This window comes from Paroedura picta, chromosome 5 (assembly GCF_049243985.1).
Source record: "Paroedura picta isolate Pp20150507F chromosome 5, Ppicta_v3.0, whole genome shotgun sequence".
Lineage (NCBI taxonomy): Eukaryota > Metazoa > Chordata > Lepidosauria > Squamata > Gekkonidae > Paroedura > Paroedura picta.
This window is the reverse complement of record NC_135373.1, coordinates 89,443,268-89,464,932: the sequence shown is the minus strand read 5'-3', so window position 1 is coordinate 89,464,932 and position 21,665 is coordinate 89,443,268. Positions and strand designations below refer to the sequence as shown.

General features: G+C 42.0%; 1 protein-coding gene across 7 annotated transcripts in view; it reads right to left on the bottom strand.

The window, feature by feature from the left end:
• Positions 1-21,665, bottom strand: part of LRRIQ1 (leucine rich repeats and IQ motif containing 1) — a 129,139-nt gene that overhangs the window by 71,219 nt on the left and 36,255 nt on the right. For 6 of the 7 annotated variants that reach the window (XM_077338957.1, XM_077338955.1, XM_077338958.1 and 3 more), the window contains 5 exons: positions 18,975-19,048; positions 15,438-15,531; positions 9,190-9,372; positions 4,263-4,739; positions 124-319 (listed from right to left, as the gene is read on the bottom strand). In XM_077338957.1, the coding sequence (XP_077195072.1) occupies positions 124-319; positions 4,263-4,739; positions 9,190-9,372; positions 15,438-15,531; positions 18,975-19,048 (1,024 nt within the window). The remainder of the gene's footprint in view (positions 1-123; positions 320-4,262; positions 4,740-9,189; positions 9,373-15,437; positions 15,532-18,974; positions 19,049-21,665) is intronic. The other variant, XM_077338960.1, reaches the window with a different exon arrangement.

Genomic DNA, 21,665 nt, shown 5'->3' with positions numbered 1-21,665 from the left:
GTATGGGGCCAGCCTTACTACTTGTTTCTACATTTCTACCTCCATGGTATTTATCAGGTTAATTGGTGGTTTAAATTGCATGTGAGAGGGCAAGACATGCATCAACAATGGCTTCAGACTGACCTGAAGTATAGTAGCAGCTTGATGCTTGTTCATGAAATGATGACCTTTCTTGCAGCCAACAATCTTTTTTCTAATGTGATAGCTCCGCCAAGAAGACTGGATTACTGTTGCTGCCATGTGTAGCTTTATATACAAATTGATCTTTTCCCGAACCTTGTAGCCTCGCCAGTATGACTGGATAATTGTGGCAGCCAAGCTATAAATATCAGAAAAAAATAACACACTGAATTCAGGAATGCTAAGAATGGCTTTTATTTGAAAATAACTATATGCATATGTACAATGGATGGAAAAGTTCTGAAGATAGTTTAAAAAAAAAAAAACTGGGCCACCATTTTTGTTACAGAGTTTAGAGCAGTGGTAGTCAAACTGCGGCCCTCCAGATGTCCATGGACTACAATTCCCAAGAGCCCCTGCCAGCATTTGCTGGAGGGCTGCAGTTTGACTACCCCTGGTTTAGAGAGAGACTAATAGATTAGTTTTTCAGGATTTGGTCCATTGGTCTTTCTCTAAATTCTGTGTTAACATAAAAATGGTTGATCATATTAACAAAAACAAACACACACAAAATGCTGTCTTCAGAACTTCCCAATCCATTGTATATATGCATATAATTACTTTTAAAGATCTTGGAAGTTAAGCAGAGACAGCCCTGGATAGTAATTGGATGGAAGACCTGCAAGAAATACCAGAGGCATGATATGGAGGCAGGCAATGGCAAACTACCTACAAATGTCTCTTGCCTTGAAAACTCCACAGAAGTCAAAGTGGTTTCCACTGAATTCCCATCAAATATCTTATCCAGGGGTGTTGACCAGATCCAGACCTGATTAGCCTCAATAAGGTTTATAGATCATGCGATTTCCAGCTAAACCCTTGAAACAAAGTATATAATACAAAGTATGATTCTCTATGATTCTCTCTCTTTCTATACAAAGTTGTTTCTCTTCTAAATAAAACATTCTTTTAAGTAGTTTGCTGCTTTGCCCTTCTCTGCAAACACATTTATTTGCTTTGGAAATATTTCTACTTGTATGACAGGGAATATGCATGGGACTTCATTGCATAGCAGAGTATTTAGACATACTGAATTACTTAAACAGATTTCAGGATAGAGCAATGAAAAGGGTATTGCTGGCAGTACATCATGTACGCCAGTGGTCCCCAACCTCCGGTCTGGGGACCGGTATCGGTCTGTGGATCAGTTGGTACCGGGCCGCAGCTCTTCCTCGTCCTCCTCCCCAGATGCTGCCTTGGGGGCTGGCCTGCCACTCTGCCGCTGGCTCACCTTTGGTGATCTCTGGCGGTTGCCATGGCTGGGGCTCCCCCTCGATGTGGCACTGCACAGTTGCTACTGGTAGTGCCCCCTAGCGGGCAGCGGGAAGTCAGGTGGAGCAGGGGCTCAAGTGGTGGCAGCAACGTCCCTCGGCAAAAGACTACCCCCCCTGGGCCTCAGTAAATTTGTCAAGTGTTGACCGGTCCCCGGTGATAAAAAGGTTGGGGATCACTGATGTACGCTATGAAGAACTTCAGGATTTGTTAGGTCTACAACTTGTGCTATCACAATCAGTGTTGCTGTTATTGAAGAATATCAACTGGAGCTGAACAATATCACCTTTAAGACCAACAACGATTTATTCAAGTCATGAACTTTTGAGTGCATGCACTCTTCCTCAGACTAATGAACTACCATCATAACAGTGAAAATATAAGGCATAAGCTAATTATGGTTAATTAGTAATCTGTGTCACAACATCCAAATTCAGCCATATGATGCCATATGATAATTCTTTGCTAAAACAGCCAATCAGTACCTTTGAATTCAGTTGTATTTTACAAAATCATTGGAGAAATAAAACTGTCTACATTGGTGATTAACAGCTGTCACTTTACCAGTTGTTGCTGGCCCCATCCGTCCAGACCCAAGTGTGAAAACATTCCTGCAAGTGAAAAGCTGTACTGGCAACTATCTTGTCCCAAGACAAGAGAGTTAAATTCAAAATTACATTAACATCACATTACAGTCACATTGTCCCAAATAAAATAAATTAAAAAGAAGAGTGGATTGTGAGGAATGTGGATACAAGAGTTGGACACGGTTAGCATGCATAGTGACATTAAAAAACCTGTCCTTGTTGAGTCCAGCGTATGCCATTGTTTTGAGTGTTGCAATAACTTGCAATTCTGCAATCTCCCTTTCTAGTCTGTTCTTTAATTTCCATTGCAATACGACAGCTACTCTGAGGTCCCTTATGGAATGTCCTGGAAGGTTGAAGTGTTCCCCTACAGGTTTTTCAGTCCTGTGGTTTTTAATGTCAGACTTGTGTCCATTAATTCTTTGGCAGAGGGTTTGACCTTCAGACTAACATGACCACCCATTTGAATCTATCCAACTAGAGCTGAGTTATTATTCTACAGCCCTAATAGGTCCCAGAATATAACAGTGACCCACTAAAAAGTTAAAAGGAAGCTGGGAGAGATTATTTCAGGTTATCACAGGACTGCCACTTAGGCCAACCTAACTCCTTTACTTTTGGGTGAGTAGCTGATTAAATGTACAAGCATACAAAACCTTATAATCAGCATTAAATATTGTTGGCCTTAAAGGTGCCACTGGACTCAAATTTTCTTTACTTTTGAATTAATAGGCTTGTGCTATTATGTTGCTCACCACAGGGGCATTAGGCATTAACTCAACATCAGTGAGGAAGGAAGTCAAACAGGCAGAACATTCAAGGCTCAGGAGAAGAGTCAATAATAGCGCCACAGTACTAACATTATACCACTTACATCTACTCAAAATTAACAGCTTTTATAAAGACTGACTTTACCAATACTACACTGGACCTGATAATATATATTTAAGACTGCTTTGGACAAGGCCTCACATGCACTTAATTCAAGGCTCTGAAAACACATTTAATGGGATTACTATATTTTTCCTATTCTCCTGCTGATGGCTAAAATTGGTAAAATTCCTTGAAAATATTTAAGCACAAGTGCTCAGAAAGGTATGCCATCAACAGTACCAAAACAAATAAATCAACAACCCCCCCCTTTACTTTAATGGGACTTTGAGGAAAGATACTTAGGATCACAGTCTTTGAATATGACTTAAATCTCAATTCCCACCCTACCTCACCCTTGTAAGCACACTACCATGGGCAGACATATAAGCACTTATCTTACGATATTTCTTCAAATGTTACTCAACCTGATATAAAATAGAATATAAATGTAAGCAACAAAAGTAGCTGAACTGAGGTGAACTGACTGACTCAGAAGTTGAGACCGTTTGAGGATGAACAAAGATTAATTTGGTTCTGAGGGTGGCTCCAAGTTCACAATTTCAATCCACAAGCAACAAGTTCACAATTTCAATCCACAAGCAACTTGATCCTACAGATATGCCAGTTATCTAATACCACATGCAATGCCGCTATACATGTTTTGAGATGAGGACACAGCAAAAATCTATCTGTTGGTTAAGGTCATAATGTCAGGCACAATGCATGTGCATATATATCTAATGCCATAGTCTCTGCAACAGGGTAACACTTCGTAAGTACTGCTATCTTCAGTACTGGCACCTGAAATCATTTATAGCATTATCCTAAGTATTGAAGTCAATGCATTTAGAAGGGTGTAACTCTGCTTAGGTTGCTCTGGTACTTATCTAGCACTGGGCAATGTCAAAATACAGAGCAAGATAAGTATGATTCCAGTATAAAACCAAGGAACTTATACATGACAACCTAATTCAGGGTCCTGTGCTGGAAGATCTGAACGTTGTGTTGATAAAACAGAAATTAATCCCTATCTCTAAACAGGTATTAATTTGTTTTATCAACACAACATTAGGATCTTCCGGCACAGAATGAGGACCCTAGATTAGGTATAAATTCCTTGGTTTCACACTGGAATATAGTGGAATAATTGGAACACTGTTATCTATTAACTTTGATCTGAAAAAGAAAATATAAATAAATATTAAATTTAAACTGATAGCCTATTGGGTTATTAATATTTCTGAAAAAAACATCTGTTAAGTGCCTCCAGTGATGCCCCTTTCTTTACTGAGATTATACTGTAATAATGTCATGTTTCCATAATAAAATGGCTTGACTTTTGGATCTTACTTTTGAGAACTGTCAAAATGGTGAAGATAATTTCCTCCATTACTTGCCATGATCTGCTTGTTAAACTTGTTTCTCTCAGGAGTGATTAATATACTGTTATCTTTGCTTTCCTCATTGTGGTTAAAGGAATAATGAATACCCGTCTTCTTTTGCCTGCATTCTTGATTCCTTCCCATTGCATGGACTGTTGTGAAAGAGTTAACAGACATGGGCTGAGTGTAGCCAGAAGCAATTGATCTTTCAGGCATGCTCAACAAGTTCTGCTTATTTTCTTTTGCACCAGGGACAAAGAAGTTATTTTTCTCTGAGATGTTAATGGTTTCTTGGTTCACATTATTTGTCTGCTGTTCTGGTTTGTCTTCTTCAGTAATGTGCAGAACACCATACTCATGTGCATAACGATGTTCACTACTGAGCTTCATCAGCTTCTTAAAATACCAACACTGGCACTGCACAGCTTCCATACAGAATCCACCTCTGGGGAAAATATTGAAAATATATGCCAATTTTAGAATAACTAGTGATTTACAAATTGTATTAAAAATTCAATCACATAGGTGAGCAGGGGTGGGAATCCAGCTATAAGTTACAAACATCTGCTTTTACTGGACCATCTGTTCCATAAATAGTTCTACTGCTAACATTAGATCACATACTCCATAAATTATACAGGCATTATTTGAACTACATATTCTAACCTGGTTACTGTCATGTCCATTTCTGATTATTTATTTATGTATTGGCTTTATTACTCTCCAATCTCGATAATGTCCCATGGCGGGTTACATTATTATTATTATTATTATTATTATTATTATTATTATTATTATTATTATTATTATTATTATTATTAAATTTTTAGACTGCCCTTCTCCAAATAGGTCTCAGGGCGGTTTACAACATAAATAATTAAAACACAATAAAATCCCCATAAAACCCCCAATTAACATCAACAAAAGTTACCTATAACATATAAGCGGCGGTGGTCACAATTCTGATATTAGTTACCTGAGTTCCCCCTCAGTTTTAAAAACTCAATACATAACCATTAAAAATCCATCAGTTCATATTAAAAGAGATCCACCCTGAAGCTGCCCCCACTCTGACCCCTCCCCCCAGTACCTCAGTGGGAGAAACTCTTCAGGGATGTCAGTCCCAGCTCTAAATCTCCCATTTAGTATAAAATATGGAGTTGTAGAGGGGCCCGTTGATCTTCTGTGCCCTGGCCTCAACCAAAGACCCAGCTGAAGAGCTCCATTTTACAGACCCTGTGGAACTGTGAAATCTCCTGCAGTGTCCTCTGCTCTTCCAGGAGCTCATTCCACCAGATCAGGAAAGAACCAAAAAAAAAAAAAAAGCCCTGGTCAAGGCCAGCTAAACCTCCCGTGAGCCAGGAATCACCAATAGGTTAGTATCCACAGAGTGTAAGGCCCTGCAGGGGGTATAAGGAGATAGGCAGTCCCTCAGATATGTGGGTCCCAGACCGCGGAGGACCTTAAAGATTAATACCAGAACCTTAAATAGGATCTGGGCTGCAACTAACAACCAATGCAGCTGCCTCAGCACTGGCTGGATATGAGCCGTCCAAAGTGTTCCTGTGAGGCCCCTATCTGCTGCATTTTATACCAGCTGCAATTTCCAGGTTAAGGAAAAGGGAAGGTCAACATAGAGTGAGTTACAGAAATCGATCCTGGAGGTGACTGTTGCATGGATCTCTGTGGCCAGGTAGGTCGCTAGTAGCTTTGCCTGACGAAAAATGCCAGGAGCACTACTCTCACGATCTGTAAATCTGTAGTAAGAGAGGCATCTAGAATAACTCTCAAGTTCCTGGTACAGGACACAGTATTAAGTTGTGCCTCGGTCAGGTCAGGCAAACATGCTTCTGATCTGCCCCTTTCCTTCCCAGCCACAGGAGCTCCATCTTGGAGGGGTTGAGTTTCAAGCGACTTTTCTCTAACCATCCATCTACCGCTTAGAAACAGCTAGCAAATGTAATGGGGGGGGGGAGTCCAGGAGGCCGTCCATAAGGAGATAGAGCTGGATGTCATCTGCATATCAATGACATCCTAGGCCAAAACTTCGGACCAGCTGGGCCAGAGGGCGCATAAAGATGTTAAGAAGCATGGGGGAGAGAACCATCCCTTGAGGAAGCACACAATGGAGTTGAAAGGGGTGAGAGAACTCTTCCCCCAGTGTGACCTTTAGCGTCTGGAACCGTAGGAAGGAGAGCAACCATTGATGGGCTGGTCTGCAGGGTGTAGTGGTCTGATCATGGGACGACATTCTTCACCATCAGCTCCACCTCTATCTCAGCCCCAAAGATCAGATCCAATGTGTGGCCAGCCTGATGGCTGAGACCCACAACTGTGAGAACCCTATGGCCACCATGTCCAATACCAGGTCTGAGCCATGACTTGGAAATAACAAGTCCACATGGACACTTAAGTTCCCCAGGATTAAAAGCATGGGAAACAGCAATGCACTGGCAGCAGCCTCCTCCAGAAGGCTTGACAAGACATCCAGTGGTATCTTGGGCAGGCAGTACACCAGATGGCCAAGTTATTGACCAACTCCCAACCGATGATGACACTCCACTCTGGGGATCAATGGCACTGGAAGAGCCCTATAGGTGTAAGCCACCTCTAGCCCCCCTCCTACCATGGAGCCAGGACTGGCGAAGGACCAAGAACCCCAGGGGGCACTAAATCTTTCAGGGACACTGTTTCACCCTCACACACACATGTCTCAGTCACATAAGCCAGGTCCACCCCCTCTTGGACTGGCTATCTTGGGGTGGTGAACAACAAGGTATATAACATTTACAGAATAAAATACAAAATTATCACGAAAACCCATTCAAGATTAATTATAAAAATTAATTATTTTGCCTGCTGCCAATTGTTAGATCTTCGTAGATCACCTAATAATTTGTTAAAATAAAGCAGGAAAAAAAAACAGGGAACCAGGCCGGGGAAGTCAGGATGACAGGGGAGATGAGAGGAGGGAGGCCTGGTAAGTGTGGTTCTGATTTTAGTTGGTGGCAGAGCTCATCTTACAAGCCCTGAGAAACTTAGGATAAGCACCAGTAAGGGGTATGTTTATTTAAGTCCTTTAGAAGGTGTGGAGGCTTGATGGCCCTTTGTGTTCTCTTCCAGCTCTGTATGATTCTGATTCTTCCCTACTTCCCTAATTAACTCTTGTATGCGTTTGCTGTGTGCACCCTGGCTTTATTGTGCTTTCTTTTTGTTCCAATAAAAACCTTCTCTGAAGATAACAGCCTAGTTCTTTTCAACAGTTCTCATAGAGACAATTTCTGTTTACATAGGTCCCAGTTGCCCTGCTGTTCATACAGTATCCTATGCTAATCCCCCCCCCCCCGACTAATTGGAGACTGTCTCTTTTGGTAACACAATCATCATTTGTTATATACAAACAAAACCAATCTTACTCAAGAGCTACTCCAGAATTACAGGATCAGTTACAATATTTTTTAACAATTCTCCTCATGTTAAAGCTGCAGACAACTACCTATCTACAAATAGATTTCAGGAAATTTTGTCCTGTGAAGTATTAATCTCAATAGCCTGCAACACCATCTGAGTATAAATCTGAGATGATAGTGTACTGTTTGATGTCTTCTCAGGTTGAAGACAATGCAATATAATTCCTCTTTTACATAGACAAAGATAAAATATTCCTAGGTATCAATTAGAGCTAGACTCTTAATTTCTATATCTCTCAGTGTTTAATGGGAACAGTAATGAAACAGTAAGTTTTATTAAACTGCATTATTTCAACTAGAGGACTGAATTTTCTGTGCTAAATGAGCCACATGCAATAATATTTTAGAATAATGCTTTTTCTTTTAAAAAATGACTATATTAAAACAAAAACACCCTGAAGGTAAAAGCTGTGACAAGTAAATATTATAACAGTATTATGTCATTCTATATAAGTAGATCTTAGCATTAATATCACTATTATTCCAGTCTAGTATTGCAAAAGACCTTTAAATGCCATAAAGAGGTTTATTGTTTATATTTCTTCATTTATATTTCTTTTTATAAGCTTTTATGTTATTTTCATCTGTTTAAACTATGACTATTTAAAAGGGTTTCAACTTCCATTAGTGTCTTTTATTTCCAGGCATCTGTACTACAGCCTGTTGAAAGCCAAAACACTGAAACGGAAGTGCATTTTAACGCAGCTACTTATAACTAAGTGTCAAAAGATTAACTGACAGACATTTACTAGAACAGGGTAATTAATTTTTTTAAAGCACGTAACTCTTAAGCATGGTATGCAATGTGAATTTTAAAGCAATAACAACACAGGCAATTGAAGTGAGCAGGCAATGGAGTATGAAACATAGATTAGAAAATCTAGCAGTGATTATCTTTGGCAGCTTACATACCTGAGGTCATATCTACAGGGTCCCATAACTTAGTGAGACGTCAAATAGACAAGGAGCTTGTTGGGGTTAATACTGCAAGATTGCAGTTAAGGCTACAGTCCTATAGACACTTACTTGGATACTAGGCCCACTGAACTTAATGTGGGCTTACATCTAAGTAAATATCCACAGGGTAACACTGTATGTCACCTAGATCATAGAAAGTAGATATAGATTCAATAACTCTGGTGTCCTCTGAATTTTGTTTAATAGTTTTTTAAAAATCCTACAAAATTGCATTTGGTCAAACAGTTGCTTAAATAGAAATATCATGCATATAATTCTCCATTTCTAATCAGATAACTTGAGATTCCATGAGATTCCTCGAGAAGTCTCAATCAGGTCAAGAAATTACAAAAAGCGGATATTTAAAAATGTTTCTTGTTCTTGCAGTAACAGAGAATTAAAAAAAAACAGAAAAATAAATTCTCAAAAATATATACATACTGAAAAAAATACAATGAAAATACTTACATTGGCCAAGTTGTAGCTTTTTCGCTTACTAAATTAATTTCCTTAATCTGAGTTTGACAAAATGCTAAAAAACTTTCTGGATCCGGCTTCTTTTTTATTGTTTCACCTAGGATGTCTGTATCAGAATTGACGTTTTCACCATTAAGCATTTTCAGATTGGGTAGCATTTTAAGCAAGGAATACCTTTAAGAAAGAAAGAAAATGTCAGTGCTATAGTAGTTACTTATTATTACAAACTCTGGACATTCCAGCCTTATAAATAGAATGATCTTTGTGTAGAGACTGAACATATGCTGTTTTTCTAAGCATAAGGTGTGCAGGAAGGGTACAGTCCAGCAGATTCAAAACACATGTGCAACCAGGTCTTTTCCCATTTGCTGGCTACAATGAAGAAAATGGCTTACGAACTTTCTTTTCTGCTTCTTGCCAAGCGGTGGATGTAGCAAGTACTCACAGTATTCTGGACTGCAGCCTAAACAATTATCTATTTTTCATTCTGTTTGCTTGTAAACTTGGAAAATATGAACAAACAACCTGAAAACTAAATTGGAGCCATCATGCAATCTCCGTACAATATTTGCCTCATTTGTGATGCCACAGAGGCATTTATGATACTTCCAACAGGAGCTCCAATAAAAATGCCCTGTGTTTTGTGACAAGAGTATATATGGCTCCATTCTCTTCAGTCCCGAATTGACTGTTATCATGTAATGAAAATGTGTTCACATGTTGCTTAGGTGTGGAAATAAAATGGAGAAGCCCTCTGTACGCAACAGTGATTCCATTCTGGCATGCATCATGTCATGGGTTGGGAAGGGGGAATATACAGGCAAAACTAACCCACTTAACAGGGAAGTCCTATTTACCTTCAGGCCTATCTAAATTTAACCCCAAAATGCCACCTTACACTGTGAATTTCAAATTTAGGCACAGTGCATCCAAGAGTAGGCCTTTTATATATTTCAACAGAAAAGTTAAGCAGTTTCTTAACTCTTTCTAACTGAGGTCTGTGAAACTACAGGGGCTATCCTTAGGTTTACTAAGACTGCTACTCTTGTATGTTCAATGCTGCTTACTCCCAGGAAAGTGGCCCTGGGGATTTACTATACATTATTTAATGTCTGCTAGCTTGCAATCTTTGCTTCTGTAAATGTGATTACAGCTAGAAAGGCAACTGAAACTTTGTTTACTTTACACAAGTGCAGGAGTACTGTATACTATCACTAAACTTATAGCCCTAAATGCACACTGCACAGTTATCAGAGACAGCACTGAGCAATGATATATTGAAAAGGTGTCATATCAAGTTGAAGAATGCTGGAAAGTATAGTTTCTTAGAGCCATGGGATCCTAGAACTAGTTTTTCCAGCTGGGTTTCTCCTGGTGATGGCTGAGTCAATATTTCATTTAGTGAAAACTTCCTGGTGAATATTCTGTCACTTAAGAGGCTCTATTAATCATTACTGCAATGAAACACATTCCCCCAAGGAGTGCTCAAACTGATCCCAGGGTTTAATTTCTAAAAAGTGATTTCTTAGTACTTCAGCTTCTTCAGTGTTATCACTGGCTGAACATGAAAGTAGGAAGCCAATTGGGAAATTTTACAACTAATTCCTTTGTTGGTATCAAGGGGTTATGTAAAGTTCATTGGAACATATTGCCTGAAGTAACAGTCAATGCTGAATTCAGCAAATCCATACTTTATCCTATCCCATTAGATAAATCAGACTCTTGTCCAATCATGGAAGTTCTATTGGGGGAAACAATATAGAAGGAACGGAATTCCAAACATTTATTTTAACCTGAATTTGCTTAAAGCAGCAATTCATTATATACAATATCAGCCATATCAGAACAATGCAATGTAGCTACAAACAGTAAGACTCTGAGGTCACAGAATCATAGAATCATAGAGTTGGAAGGGACCTCATGGGTCATCTAGTCCAACCCCCTGCACTATGCAGGACACTCACAACCCTATTGCTCAACCACTGCCACCCCCTTGAGTCTTCACAGAATCAGTCTCTCCGTCAGATGACTATCCAGCCTTTGTTTAAAAATTTCCAAAGGTCATCATGCAATATGCAATACTCTAAGAGAAATTTGACTTTTGCAGTCATAATAAAACTTATTTGCATCATGTAAGAAAGTAAATACAGATTTACATCAATTTCTAGATATGCAAGTGGGTAGCCATGTTGGTCTGAAGTAGCACCTTTATGACCAACAAAGATTTATTCAAGGTGTGAGCTTTCGAGTGCATGCACACTTCCTCAGACTAATGAACTACCATCATAACAGTGGAAATATAAGACAAAAGCTACAGTAATTATGGTAAATTAGTAAACTGTGTCACATCATCCAGATTCAGCCATATGATGCTATATGATAATTCTTTGCTAAAACAGCCAATCAGTTCCCTTGAGTTCAGTTGTAGTTCCCAAAAACATTGGAGAAATAAAACTGTCTACATTAATAGTTCATGGCTGTCACTTTACCAGTTGTTGCTGGCCCCATCCATCTCCTCCCAAGTGGAGATTTCAATGCTAGTCATATGACAGTATTTTCCAGTATTTCCCTTTCCCATTCATAACAAGTTAGGAACTGGATCTCAGGAATATGGATCTCTTCCTTTGCCTTCAGCAGCATATACAGCATTAATAACTGAACTGATATGAAGAATGTTGGATCTGCATGAGCATGTGATCCAAAGTATGTTCTCATGAGTGATCCAAAGTTCTACGAGGCCTGAATGTTTCACTAAGAGAGAAAGTTCATGTGTCTCTAAGTTCTGCATGCATAAGCAGATGCTGGGTTAAGTTAATTCAGCTTTGAAAAATATGGTAGTGAGTTCGTTAACCAAGCTTGATGGAGGGCATGGCAGGTATTAGTGGTGGGAGGAGACTGGACAAGAAAAGACGTGGGAGATATGATTGACTGAATGGCAACCAGCCTTGGTACTCCCAAGGCTATGCCCACACCCCTTCTAATCTCCTTCCCACATACAAAAACACTGAGAAAGAGGCTAAAGTTATCCACCCAGTTCCATCACTGATGCTGCGCAGTATCTGGTCTATCAATAATAAATTATCAACCATGCAGGTATATTTTGCTAAGCATGAGGTAGACCTGGTTTGCATAACCAAGTGAGGGAGGGTGAAACTGCCACCTTGAAAGAATTAGCCCCTCACCCCCAGATTCTCAGTCCTCCACCAGTCCCAGACGTTGGGTTGGGGGGGAGAGAGTGGCAATACTGGTCTAGGAGGCTTATTCCTCCAGCGCACTCCCAGCACCAAAGATCCGAAGCACTGAGCATGTAGGCATTAGATGGGACCTGGAGGAGAGCACGGCCTGCTGAACGCACAATGAGATGCCCTGTCAGACCTCCTGGAGGCTGCAGCTGCCTGGGCCTTTCAGTTCCCCAGACTCATAATTCTGGGTGACTTTAATGTTCATGCAAAGCTATCAACCTCAGGTCATGGCTTGGACCTGGTGTAGGGCATGGCAGCGCTCTCACAGATTGCTACTGGTCCCACCATCAAGCCAGCCACACCCTGGATTAGTTCTTTTGTGCAGGGGTGGATGTAGATCTGGTTGTGGTTCATAGTGTTCCATGGCCGCTAAGCTTCATAAGGTTCTTGCTTACCGATGTGGATAGGTTGCTAATGTTAGTGAGACTGATCACCTGCCCATTAGATCCCTGTCCTTCTCAACTACTCAAAATGAATAACAAGAGGGTAGGAGATCCTCTCTGGAGATAATTAATGCTTCCCGGACTACTGGGGAATTCCTGAGATGAGGCAGTGGATGGGCCTCTACTGAAAAAAAAACATTGTCGGACCCCCGGGACCAGGCCAACTACTGTCCCATCTCGCAACTGGTGTTTCTGGAAAAGGTGGTTGAAAGGGTAGCTGTGAACCAAGTTCTGGCATGCCTAGAGGAAGCTTCAGCTCTCAACCCACTTCAGCCTGGCTTCTGTCCTGGTCATCAGGTGGAGATGGCTCTGGTCACAGTTCTATAAGGCCTGCAAAATGGAGCTCTTCCACCAGGCTTTTGGATAAGACCAACAACGGGGACCCTATCATCAACTCTTATTGACAAGAAATGTTACCACCAACCCCTAACATGTTCCTTTTCAGCTGTTACACTGTTCCTTGTTATTCTGCTATATATTGGTTTCCAATAATTATCTTATTTCTTTGTTTGAAATGGTTGTGAATGTTCAGTGTATTTTCTTGTTCCTGTTTTGTGTACACAGCCTCAAGACTTCACAGTGAGGGGTGGTATATAAGCTAAATGAATTAATAAATTAATACATTCATATACAGATAACTAAGACTTCTTCTGCATGGGGCAATTCCCCTTTCATTCTCATTGTGATAGTGTTTTAACTCTTTAGCTATCTCGCTGATAGTAAATCTTAAATACCTGGAGCGTAACACCCGTGATACCACAATTGTAGGGGGAAAATAATGAGAAATAGGGTTTGGATCATTGACACTGCAATCCCAGGAGACCAAAATAGAAAAGAAATTTTTTTATGCCAATAAAAGCCTACTGACAGACTGACTGAAAAGAAAGAACAGGCAAGGATAACAAAAAAACAGATCTACGAATAGAGTTAGAGCACCTCTGGGAGAAGGAGGCCTGACTGTGACAAATAATAATAATAATGACAAAAGCTTGCTTTTTTTGGGGGGGGGGAGAGGGGGGCTAACATGAAGAAAAATGGTGCCAGATGTGGCAAAGAATGTAGGTAGAAATCTGTCCGTCCCTATTCACAATTAAACCTGCTTGCAGAAACTTACAGCCATAACATGGATAGTAGATAAATGCTCGATATCATGTAGAAGCCAAAATAAAATAGCTGTAGTTGAAGAGAGGGAAAATGAGGAGTGAGCACTCCCTATGGAAGCAACCCAAGTAGCATATCCATATGAAACAGGTTATATCTTCAGTCTGAATCACAGGTGAAAGAAATACCAAAAGGGTAAATATTTCTTCAGGGAATAAGAAGAAGAAATAATTACAGTATTTGCTGGCGTATAAGACTACTTTTCCCCCCTGAAAAACATGCCTCCAAGTGAGGGGGTCGTCCTATACGCCGGGTGCACTTCAGTTGGGATAGACATAGCTGCCCATAGTGGCCCATAGTACTGTAATGTAATGTAACAAACTCTATATTTTGAGTGGAAATGTTGGGGGGTCGTCTTATACGCCCAGTCATCTTATACACCGGCAAATATGGTATATTCTTGCCTGTGCACAAAACTATGCATAAGAATATGCTGTTTGAGGAAATAAATAACTATATGAAAAAAATAGGCTCTGTTTTCTGCCTCCTCACGTGTAACTGGGTCAGAACAAGAGTGGATGTTCTTCCTTTCATCTTTAGGATGAGAGCTAACTTAATAAACTAGAAGAAATCATGCTCTATGGTCCTGGGAAAGGGCCTCAAAAAGCAAATTAACTTGGGAAACAATCATGGTCTCCCTGCTTAACAACCCCAAACTTCATTCATTTTCAGAACAAAGCAGGAAAAATTGTTTCTCTAGGATCATATTCATTTACAGGACAAAATTCTGATTATATTTTACATAACTACTGACACCCAACTAGTGATAACTATGAATTTCCTCTTTTCCCTGGAACTGCTTTCAATAATCTCAACAAATGGATTCATTTTTATTAATTTCAATTATTCTGCCTTCTGACCCAACTTAAGGTATCCATGGATGTGAACAATAAAAAATATTTAAACAATCTTATAAGTACATACATATCTAAAACAATTAAAAGCAAAACAAATGAACATATGGACACATGAGTGGAAGGAGAGTCAGTGAAGGAAAGCCAAACAGAAAAGACTTCACCCTTGGTGGAACACAGATAGAAGGGGACAAACAAATCTCCCCTGGGATGCTTCCATCATTATTATATCTCTACTGGACATCTACCTAAAATATCAAAGCACCAAGCCAACTTTTCTTATGCAGGAAGAATTACTGCTGTAAACAATGTCTTCTAGAAAAAAATGCTGTTCTGAGAGACAATGTTCCCTCCCACCCTTACAATTTCCCTTTTGTCTGCCATTTACAGAGTCTCTTAAGAGGGGGAGGAAAAGAAATCAGAAAAATGCAAATGCTATGATAACCCCTTGAGTTCCTGCAGTTTAACCAGGAAGGGCTATAATTTGCCCTTCCTATCTCAGCCATCCATGTCACACCACTTCTATCTCATTTGCTTACCTCCAGTTCTCTTCTTGAAGAAGTGGATTTCCACATAGAGATAATTCTCTTAGGTTATCACAACCACTAAGACATTGAATGACACTCTTAAGGTCTGCATATGATAAGAACAAGAGAAATATAAACTGAGATCATTCCGTTATTTCAACTATGATCACAAGGTTTTGGCTGTTCTTCAATATATCATGTTACTGTATTCTATTAATTTTACTATAACTTTTAATTTTGCATTATTTATTGGTACTGCTTATGATGGAAGAGGCTTTGAGATAAAATGGACTATGAAATCTCAGACCTTTTCTTTCACTTCCTATATACCTGAAAGTAAGCATAAAACTTAGCAACCTAGATTCAAGTGGGCAGCTGTGTTGGACTGAAGCAGCAGAACAAATTTAGAGTGCAGTGGCACCTTTAAGACCAACCAAGTTTTATTCAAGACTAGTAAAAAAGCCCATTGTATCCTAAATACAATGGGCGCTAGGAGGCAGTGGGAGAGTAAAAGAGGGCTTACCCGTTGCGGCGTCTTCTGGCTGGCGGCCATTTTCTGCATAGACGCGGGCGGGCAGGGAGCCCCCAGCAGCCGCGCTTCATGGAGGGCGAGAAAAGGGCAGCTCCCGGTCCCCCCCCACCCTCCCCAAATGGCGAACGGCGTTCTCTCGCCCTCCGGAGCGCCTTCGCTGCAGCGAGGGCGCTCCGGAGGGCGAGAAAAGGCCGGCTCCGTCCCCCCCTCCCCAAATGGCGAATGGCGTTCTCTCGCCCTCTGGAGCGCCTTCGCTGCAGCGAGGGCGCTCCGGAGGGTGAGAAAAGGCCAGCTCCCGCCCCCCCCCTCCCCAAATGGCGAACGGCGTTCTCTTGCCCTCCGGAGCGCCCTCGCTGCAGCGAGGGCGCTCCGGAGGGCGAGAAAAGGCCAGCTCCCGCCCCCCCTCCCCAAATGGCGAACGGCGTTCTCTCGCCCTCCGGAGCGCCCTTGCTGCAGCGAGGGCGCTCCGGAGGGCGAGAGAACGCCGTTCGCCATTTGGGGAGGGTGGGGGGGCGGGAGCCGGCCTTTTCTCGGCCAAGAAGGCTTCCAGGCCCCCCCGCCCCCCGAGGCTCTCTTGAGCCTTCTCCCGGCCGGCAGAGCGGCCTCGCTGCGTCGTAGAGGCCGCTCCGCAGGCCGGGAGAAGGCTTCCAGGCCCCCCGCCCCCCGAGGCTCTCTCGAGCCTTCTCCCGGCCGGCGGAGCGGCCTCGGAGAAGGCGGTGCGGCCCACCACTCACCCGTGGCTGTCTGTGCGGGTGAAGCAGGGAATGGGGAGCCGCGCTTCGCGCGACAACCATTACTGCTTGGGCCGGGATGGACACTTGGAGGGGCCAATCAGGAGCCAATTCGCGGCTCCTGATTGGCCCCTCCGAGTTTTTATCCCGGACAGGGCCCACCCTAACTCCTCCCACAGTGCCCTTACTCCTTTATTCAGTCCGTGGCGCTCCGCGCCACAGGGCTGTTTAAAGATATGAGCTTCTGTTGCATCTCAGGAAGTGTGCAAAAGTTCAGACCTTGAATAAATTTTGTTAGTCTTAAAGGTGCCACTGGACTCTAATTTTTTTTCATTTGGGGGGATTTCACAGGTACTTTAAGAATTGCATCTGCAGACATGCAGCCCCGCATAATTTGTAAGCCTTCGCACTAAGTGGGCCCCCAAGACAAAAACACACAGGAAATGCCAGGAAACGGTGTGTTTTCTGAAATCCGAGGAACCGTCATTTTCCTCCCCAGGAGGGGAGGAAATTCACAGAAACCCAATGCATCTGATCACAGCTCATATTGGCTTCCTTATTTTTTTCCCCGCCTGAGATGTCTCGTCATGCTTTTGTGGAGTGGAGAGACCTGCCCACCTTCTTCTCCATCTGCTGTCTGGCCCACCCCTGTCCGCTAGGCATTTCCTTTATTGGAATGTCATTTCGCATGATCACTAGTAATGGTTACTTTGAGAGAAAAAAACATTTTGTGGTAAAAATAGGAATATTCATTTCTTTTACCTTTTGTGCATGTGCGTCCCCCCATTCTGTAATGTGAGGGGGCATATACTGTCTCTCCCTCTCCTGCACAGAAAGCAGTGCAGTCATCACTTATATTGAGAACTGCAACTCCGCACACACCACGGCCCACCCCAAGGATGCTTGAAAGTGACCTCAAACAAAGGAGAATAAGCATGGCACACATAAAAAATTAAATGGACTTAAAGGGGAGCTGACAGCACACAGATGAATGCAGAGAAACGAGGGACCCATCAGGTGTGACATATCAAACTAATGTTAGTGCACATGCATTGGGGAAAAAGGTGAAGGGGGTGGTCACCCACTGGTGCCATGGAAAAAGGCATGGTGGGTGGGACCAGCGGACAGTGACATCGCGTTAAATTCAGATTGAATGACAGAAACCAATATTTAGTTTATGACCACTGGGTATGGATGCCCAAGTGCAAATCCCCTGTCAAAATACAGGCACCACTACAAGGGGATACAAGCACAGGCATAGTTAACTCTCAAATCTTGGGACTGTAAGCACACTTCTTTATCCTCTTCCCTTTCTACCCATTTCCTTTCCACCATTTCCTTTCCACCATTTTTCATTTCATGGGGTCGCGATGGGTCGGACACGACTTCGCACATAACAACAACATTTTTCATCAGACTTAACGACTGAAGCTTATGATGGCACCACCCTTTGGTTCATTCTAAATAGTGACTGTTAACCAGATGAATAAAGCCTGGGTTTAAATCATGGATAAAAAATTGGACATTAGCTTCTGGCAGGAATACGAGCTAGAAAAGCCTGGAGGAAAAGAAGGGCAACTGAAACTTGTATTATTATTATTATTATTATTAAGATTTATTTCCCGCCACTCCCAAATGGCTTGTGGCGGGTTACAGTGTCTTAGAACCCCATTAAAACTATCATTAAAAGACTTTAAAATGTCACAGCATGGCAGCACAATAATAAGATCCCCTTCCTACCCCCTTCCTAAAAAGGGGGGGGTGGAGGACAAGGAGGTCAACGGTGTTCAAGAAGAAGCCCGGGGGAGAGCAGTCGATGTACCACAGCAGCCCCAGCCTCAACCATAGACCTGGCGGAAGAGCTCCATCTTGCAGGCCCTGCGGAACGTTGAAAGGTAGCTCACTTATATTATGGGCTGGATCTAAACATTTTTTCAGGAGCAACATTTCTGTTCACTAAGCATGATCTACATCACAGTAACTGAAATGCCCTTCTTAAAAGAATATTCCCAGAACAGGATTCGGAAGGGCATTTTGGACTGCTGTGGAGTAGGAGTTGGGGAGAGAAAAAGGTTCCGTGAGCAGAAATCCTTGCACTTGCAGAAACATCCAAGCCAATGGTGGTTGTTGTGGGGAAATTCTGTGCATGACAGCATTAACAATAGGATCCCAGAACTGCATCATTAACTTATAAAGCCTCATTTTATATAATTAAAAAAAACTGAGCTCACTTCCATGTTACAGTATAGCAACTAAAAACTCTAGCAACAGGTTGAAACCACTCACCTAACAAGCAGTTGTTGCTGACATCTAGTTTTTCCAATGACAGGTATGAAAAAAGAGGTGTAAGGTATGTCAAGCTAAAAGAAAAAGAGAAAACAGCACATTTAGAGAAGTGGCAACAGCCCTTTAAAAATTGGAGGAATAATTAGGGGTTAAGTATTGTACAACTATGTAACCATCATCCAACACATATGTGTATTTTGAAATTAAATTGCCTGCTAACTATTCAAGAAGCTAGAAGGAAATGGGCATTGTTTCAAACTGGACAACATTGAAGAAGAGTTGGTTCTTATATGCCGCTTTTCCCTACCCGAAGGAGGCTCAAAGTGGCTTACAGTCGCCTTCCCATTCCTCTCCCCACAACAGACACTCTGTGGGGTGGGTGAGGCTGAGAGAGCCCTGATACCACTGCTCGGTCAGAACAGTTTTATCAGTGCCGTGGCGAGCCCAAGGTCACCCAGCTGGTTGCATGTGTGGGAGCGCAGAATCGAACCCGGCATGCCAGATTAGAAGTCCAGACTCCTAACCACTACACCAAACTGGCTCTCCGTTTGATTGATCAGATTCCTACAATACCATAAGAACAATTCTCAGAGATAGGTGAGGGCAAGCCTCCTCAGACTTACTACACCAGGAACCTGGGTGTGGTCCTTGACGTCTCCTCCTCTAGGGCAAAGATCACAAGAGTTGCGCAGGTGGCATTCTACCACCTGCGCCAAGCTAAACTACTGGCACCCTATATGACCCTGGGATACCTAGTGATAGTCATTCATGTGATGGTCATCTCTAGCCTAGATTTCTACAACATGCTCTATGCAGACTCTTGACCTGAATGCAGCAGCCAGGGTCCTGACAGGTATATCACGGAGGTCCCACATCAGGCCCGCTCTCCAACAACTGCACTGACTACCAGTTGAACCCCGGATCAGGCGTAAGGTCTTTGTAATCACCTTTAAGACAATATGCAGTCTGGGACCAGTGTACCTGAGGGACAGCCTCACTGGCTATGCCTCCTAAAGAGCTCTACTCTCTGCCACTTCCAACTGGCTGGTGATCCATGGCCTCAAGGAAGCATGTCTGACCTCAACCAGAGCTTTCTCTGTCCTGACCTCCACCTGGTCAAATGAACTTCCAGAAGTGATCAGGCCCCTACCTGAGCTACCGCAGCCTGCAAAATGGAGCTCTTCCACCAGACACTGGGTTGAAGTTGACCAAACCTACATCTGCTGGGTCCCCCAGAACCCCTTCCCTATGAACTGAACTGACCAACCTATGGAATCATAGTTCATATGTTACCATTAGTTTTTGGAATTTTACTGAAACCAGAGAGAGAGAGAGAGAGAGAAGGAAGACATGTGCATGATGACGTGCTGTATTTTGCATCTCTAGCACACTGGGACACAGCCTACTGCATAACGAACCCAACAAACCAAACTGGTCTGTGAACACAATGGGATTTGTGTAAGTTCAGGGTTTGAAGTTTGCAAAGGCCCCCGACCTGCAAACCCCCACAAACTTCCATTTTTCAGGTTTGTGCCCACCTCTAGTTGTAACATTGGGAGAGAAACAAAATCAACCTCTTCCCTGAAATCATTCACTGGTGACTGAACACAGTAGCTGCCTTATACTCCATCAGATCATTGGTCTATCAAGGTCAGTATTGCCTACTCTGTATTGTCCTGGGTCTCCAGGGCCTGAGGCAGAGATCTTTCACATCACCTGCCACATAATCCTTTTAAAATGAGAGATGCTCAGGATTTAATCTGGGACCTTCAGCAAACAAAGCAGAAGCTCTGTTACTGAGCCATAGTCCCTCTCTGAAGAAAGTCCTACTGTTCTTTCTTTTCAGTGACAGAATTGGGAAAAATGGGAAACTCATTATTTTCTGTGAGCTAGTAGGTCCTCTGGATCATAAAGTACTTCCCTTCTCTTTAATGTTTGTCCTCAGGCTGAAGTTGTTGTAGCCTAGTTAGACTGCAGGAGACAGAAAGTTGTTTGCTTGCCTTAAGGAAAGTTTAGTATTAAGAAGAATCCTATCCAGAGAGATTAGTAACCATAGAATCTTGATCCATGCACCATCTGTTTGCATTATAGCATTTAATTCATAGCACTGGAAGGGCTCAAAACATGCTTTCTGTGCAGGTGGTTAGGGCACATGGTTTATCCTATCTACTCCTCCCCCCAAAAAAGGCCTTTCCCCCCAGAAAGATGCACAAAAAGTGACTGAATCCTATTAATCCGTTCGTCTAAAGGTGGGCCTTCTCTTTGGCACAAGGAACCTTCACTGAGGCAAGAAGTTCTTGTGCTAGAAGCAGAGTTTATCATGTCAATGAAAGGCTCCTTGAGCCAAGGAATTCTGCCAAATACATGGTTATTATGCACCAATGGTATTAAGCTTGAATATGAATACATATGAAGAAAAACACCACAGTGAAAAAAATTCCATTGTTTGCATCAAAAGTAGCAAAACTCTTTCTCCCAAAAGATATCCAAAAAAAGGAAAGCACTGTTTTCAAGTCAGAAGACAAGATCTGGGATGTTATTGACGATTCTTGTCTTACCTCTTTGTGGAAGGGAATAGAAAATATAATTGGACATAAATCTTCAAAAACTACTAAGTGTACTCACATCTCCAAAAAGAATTTCCAGAGAAAAGTAAAATAATTATTTGAAGGAAAAGAATACCAAATCATC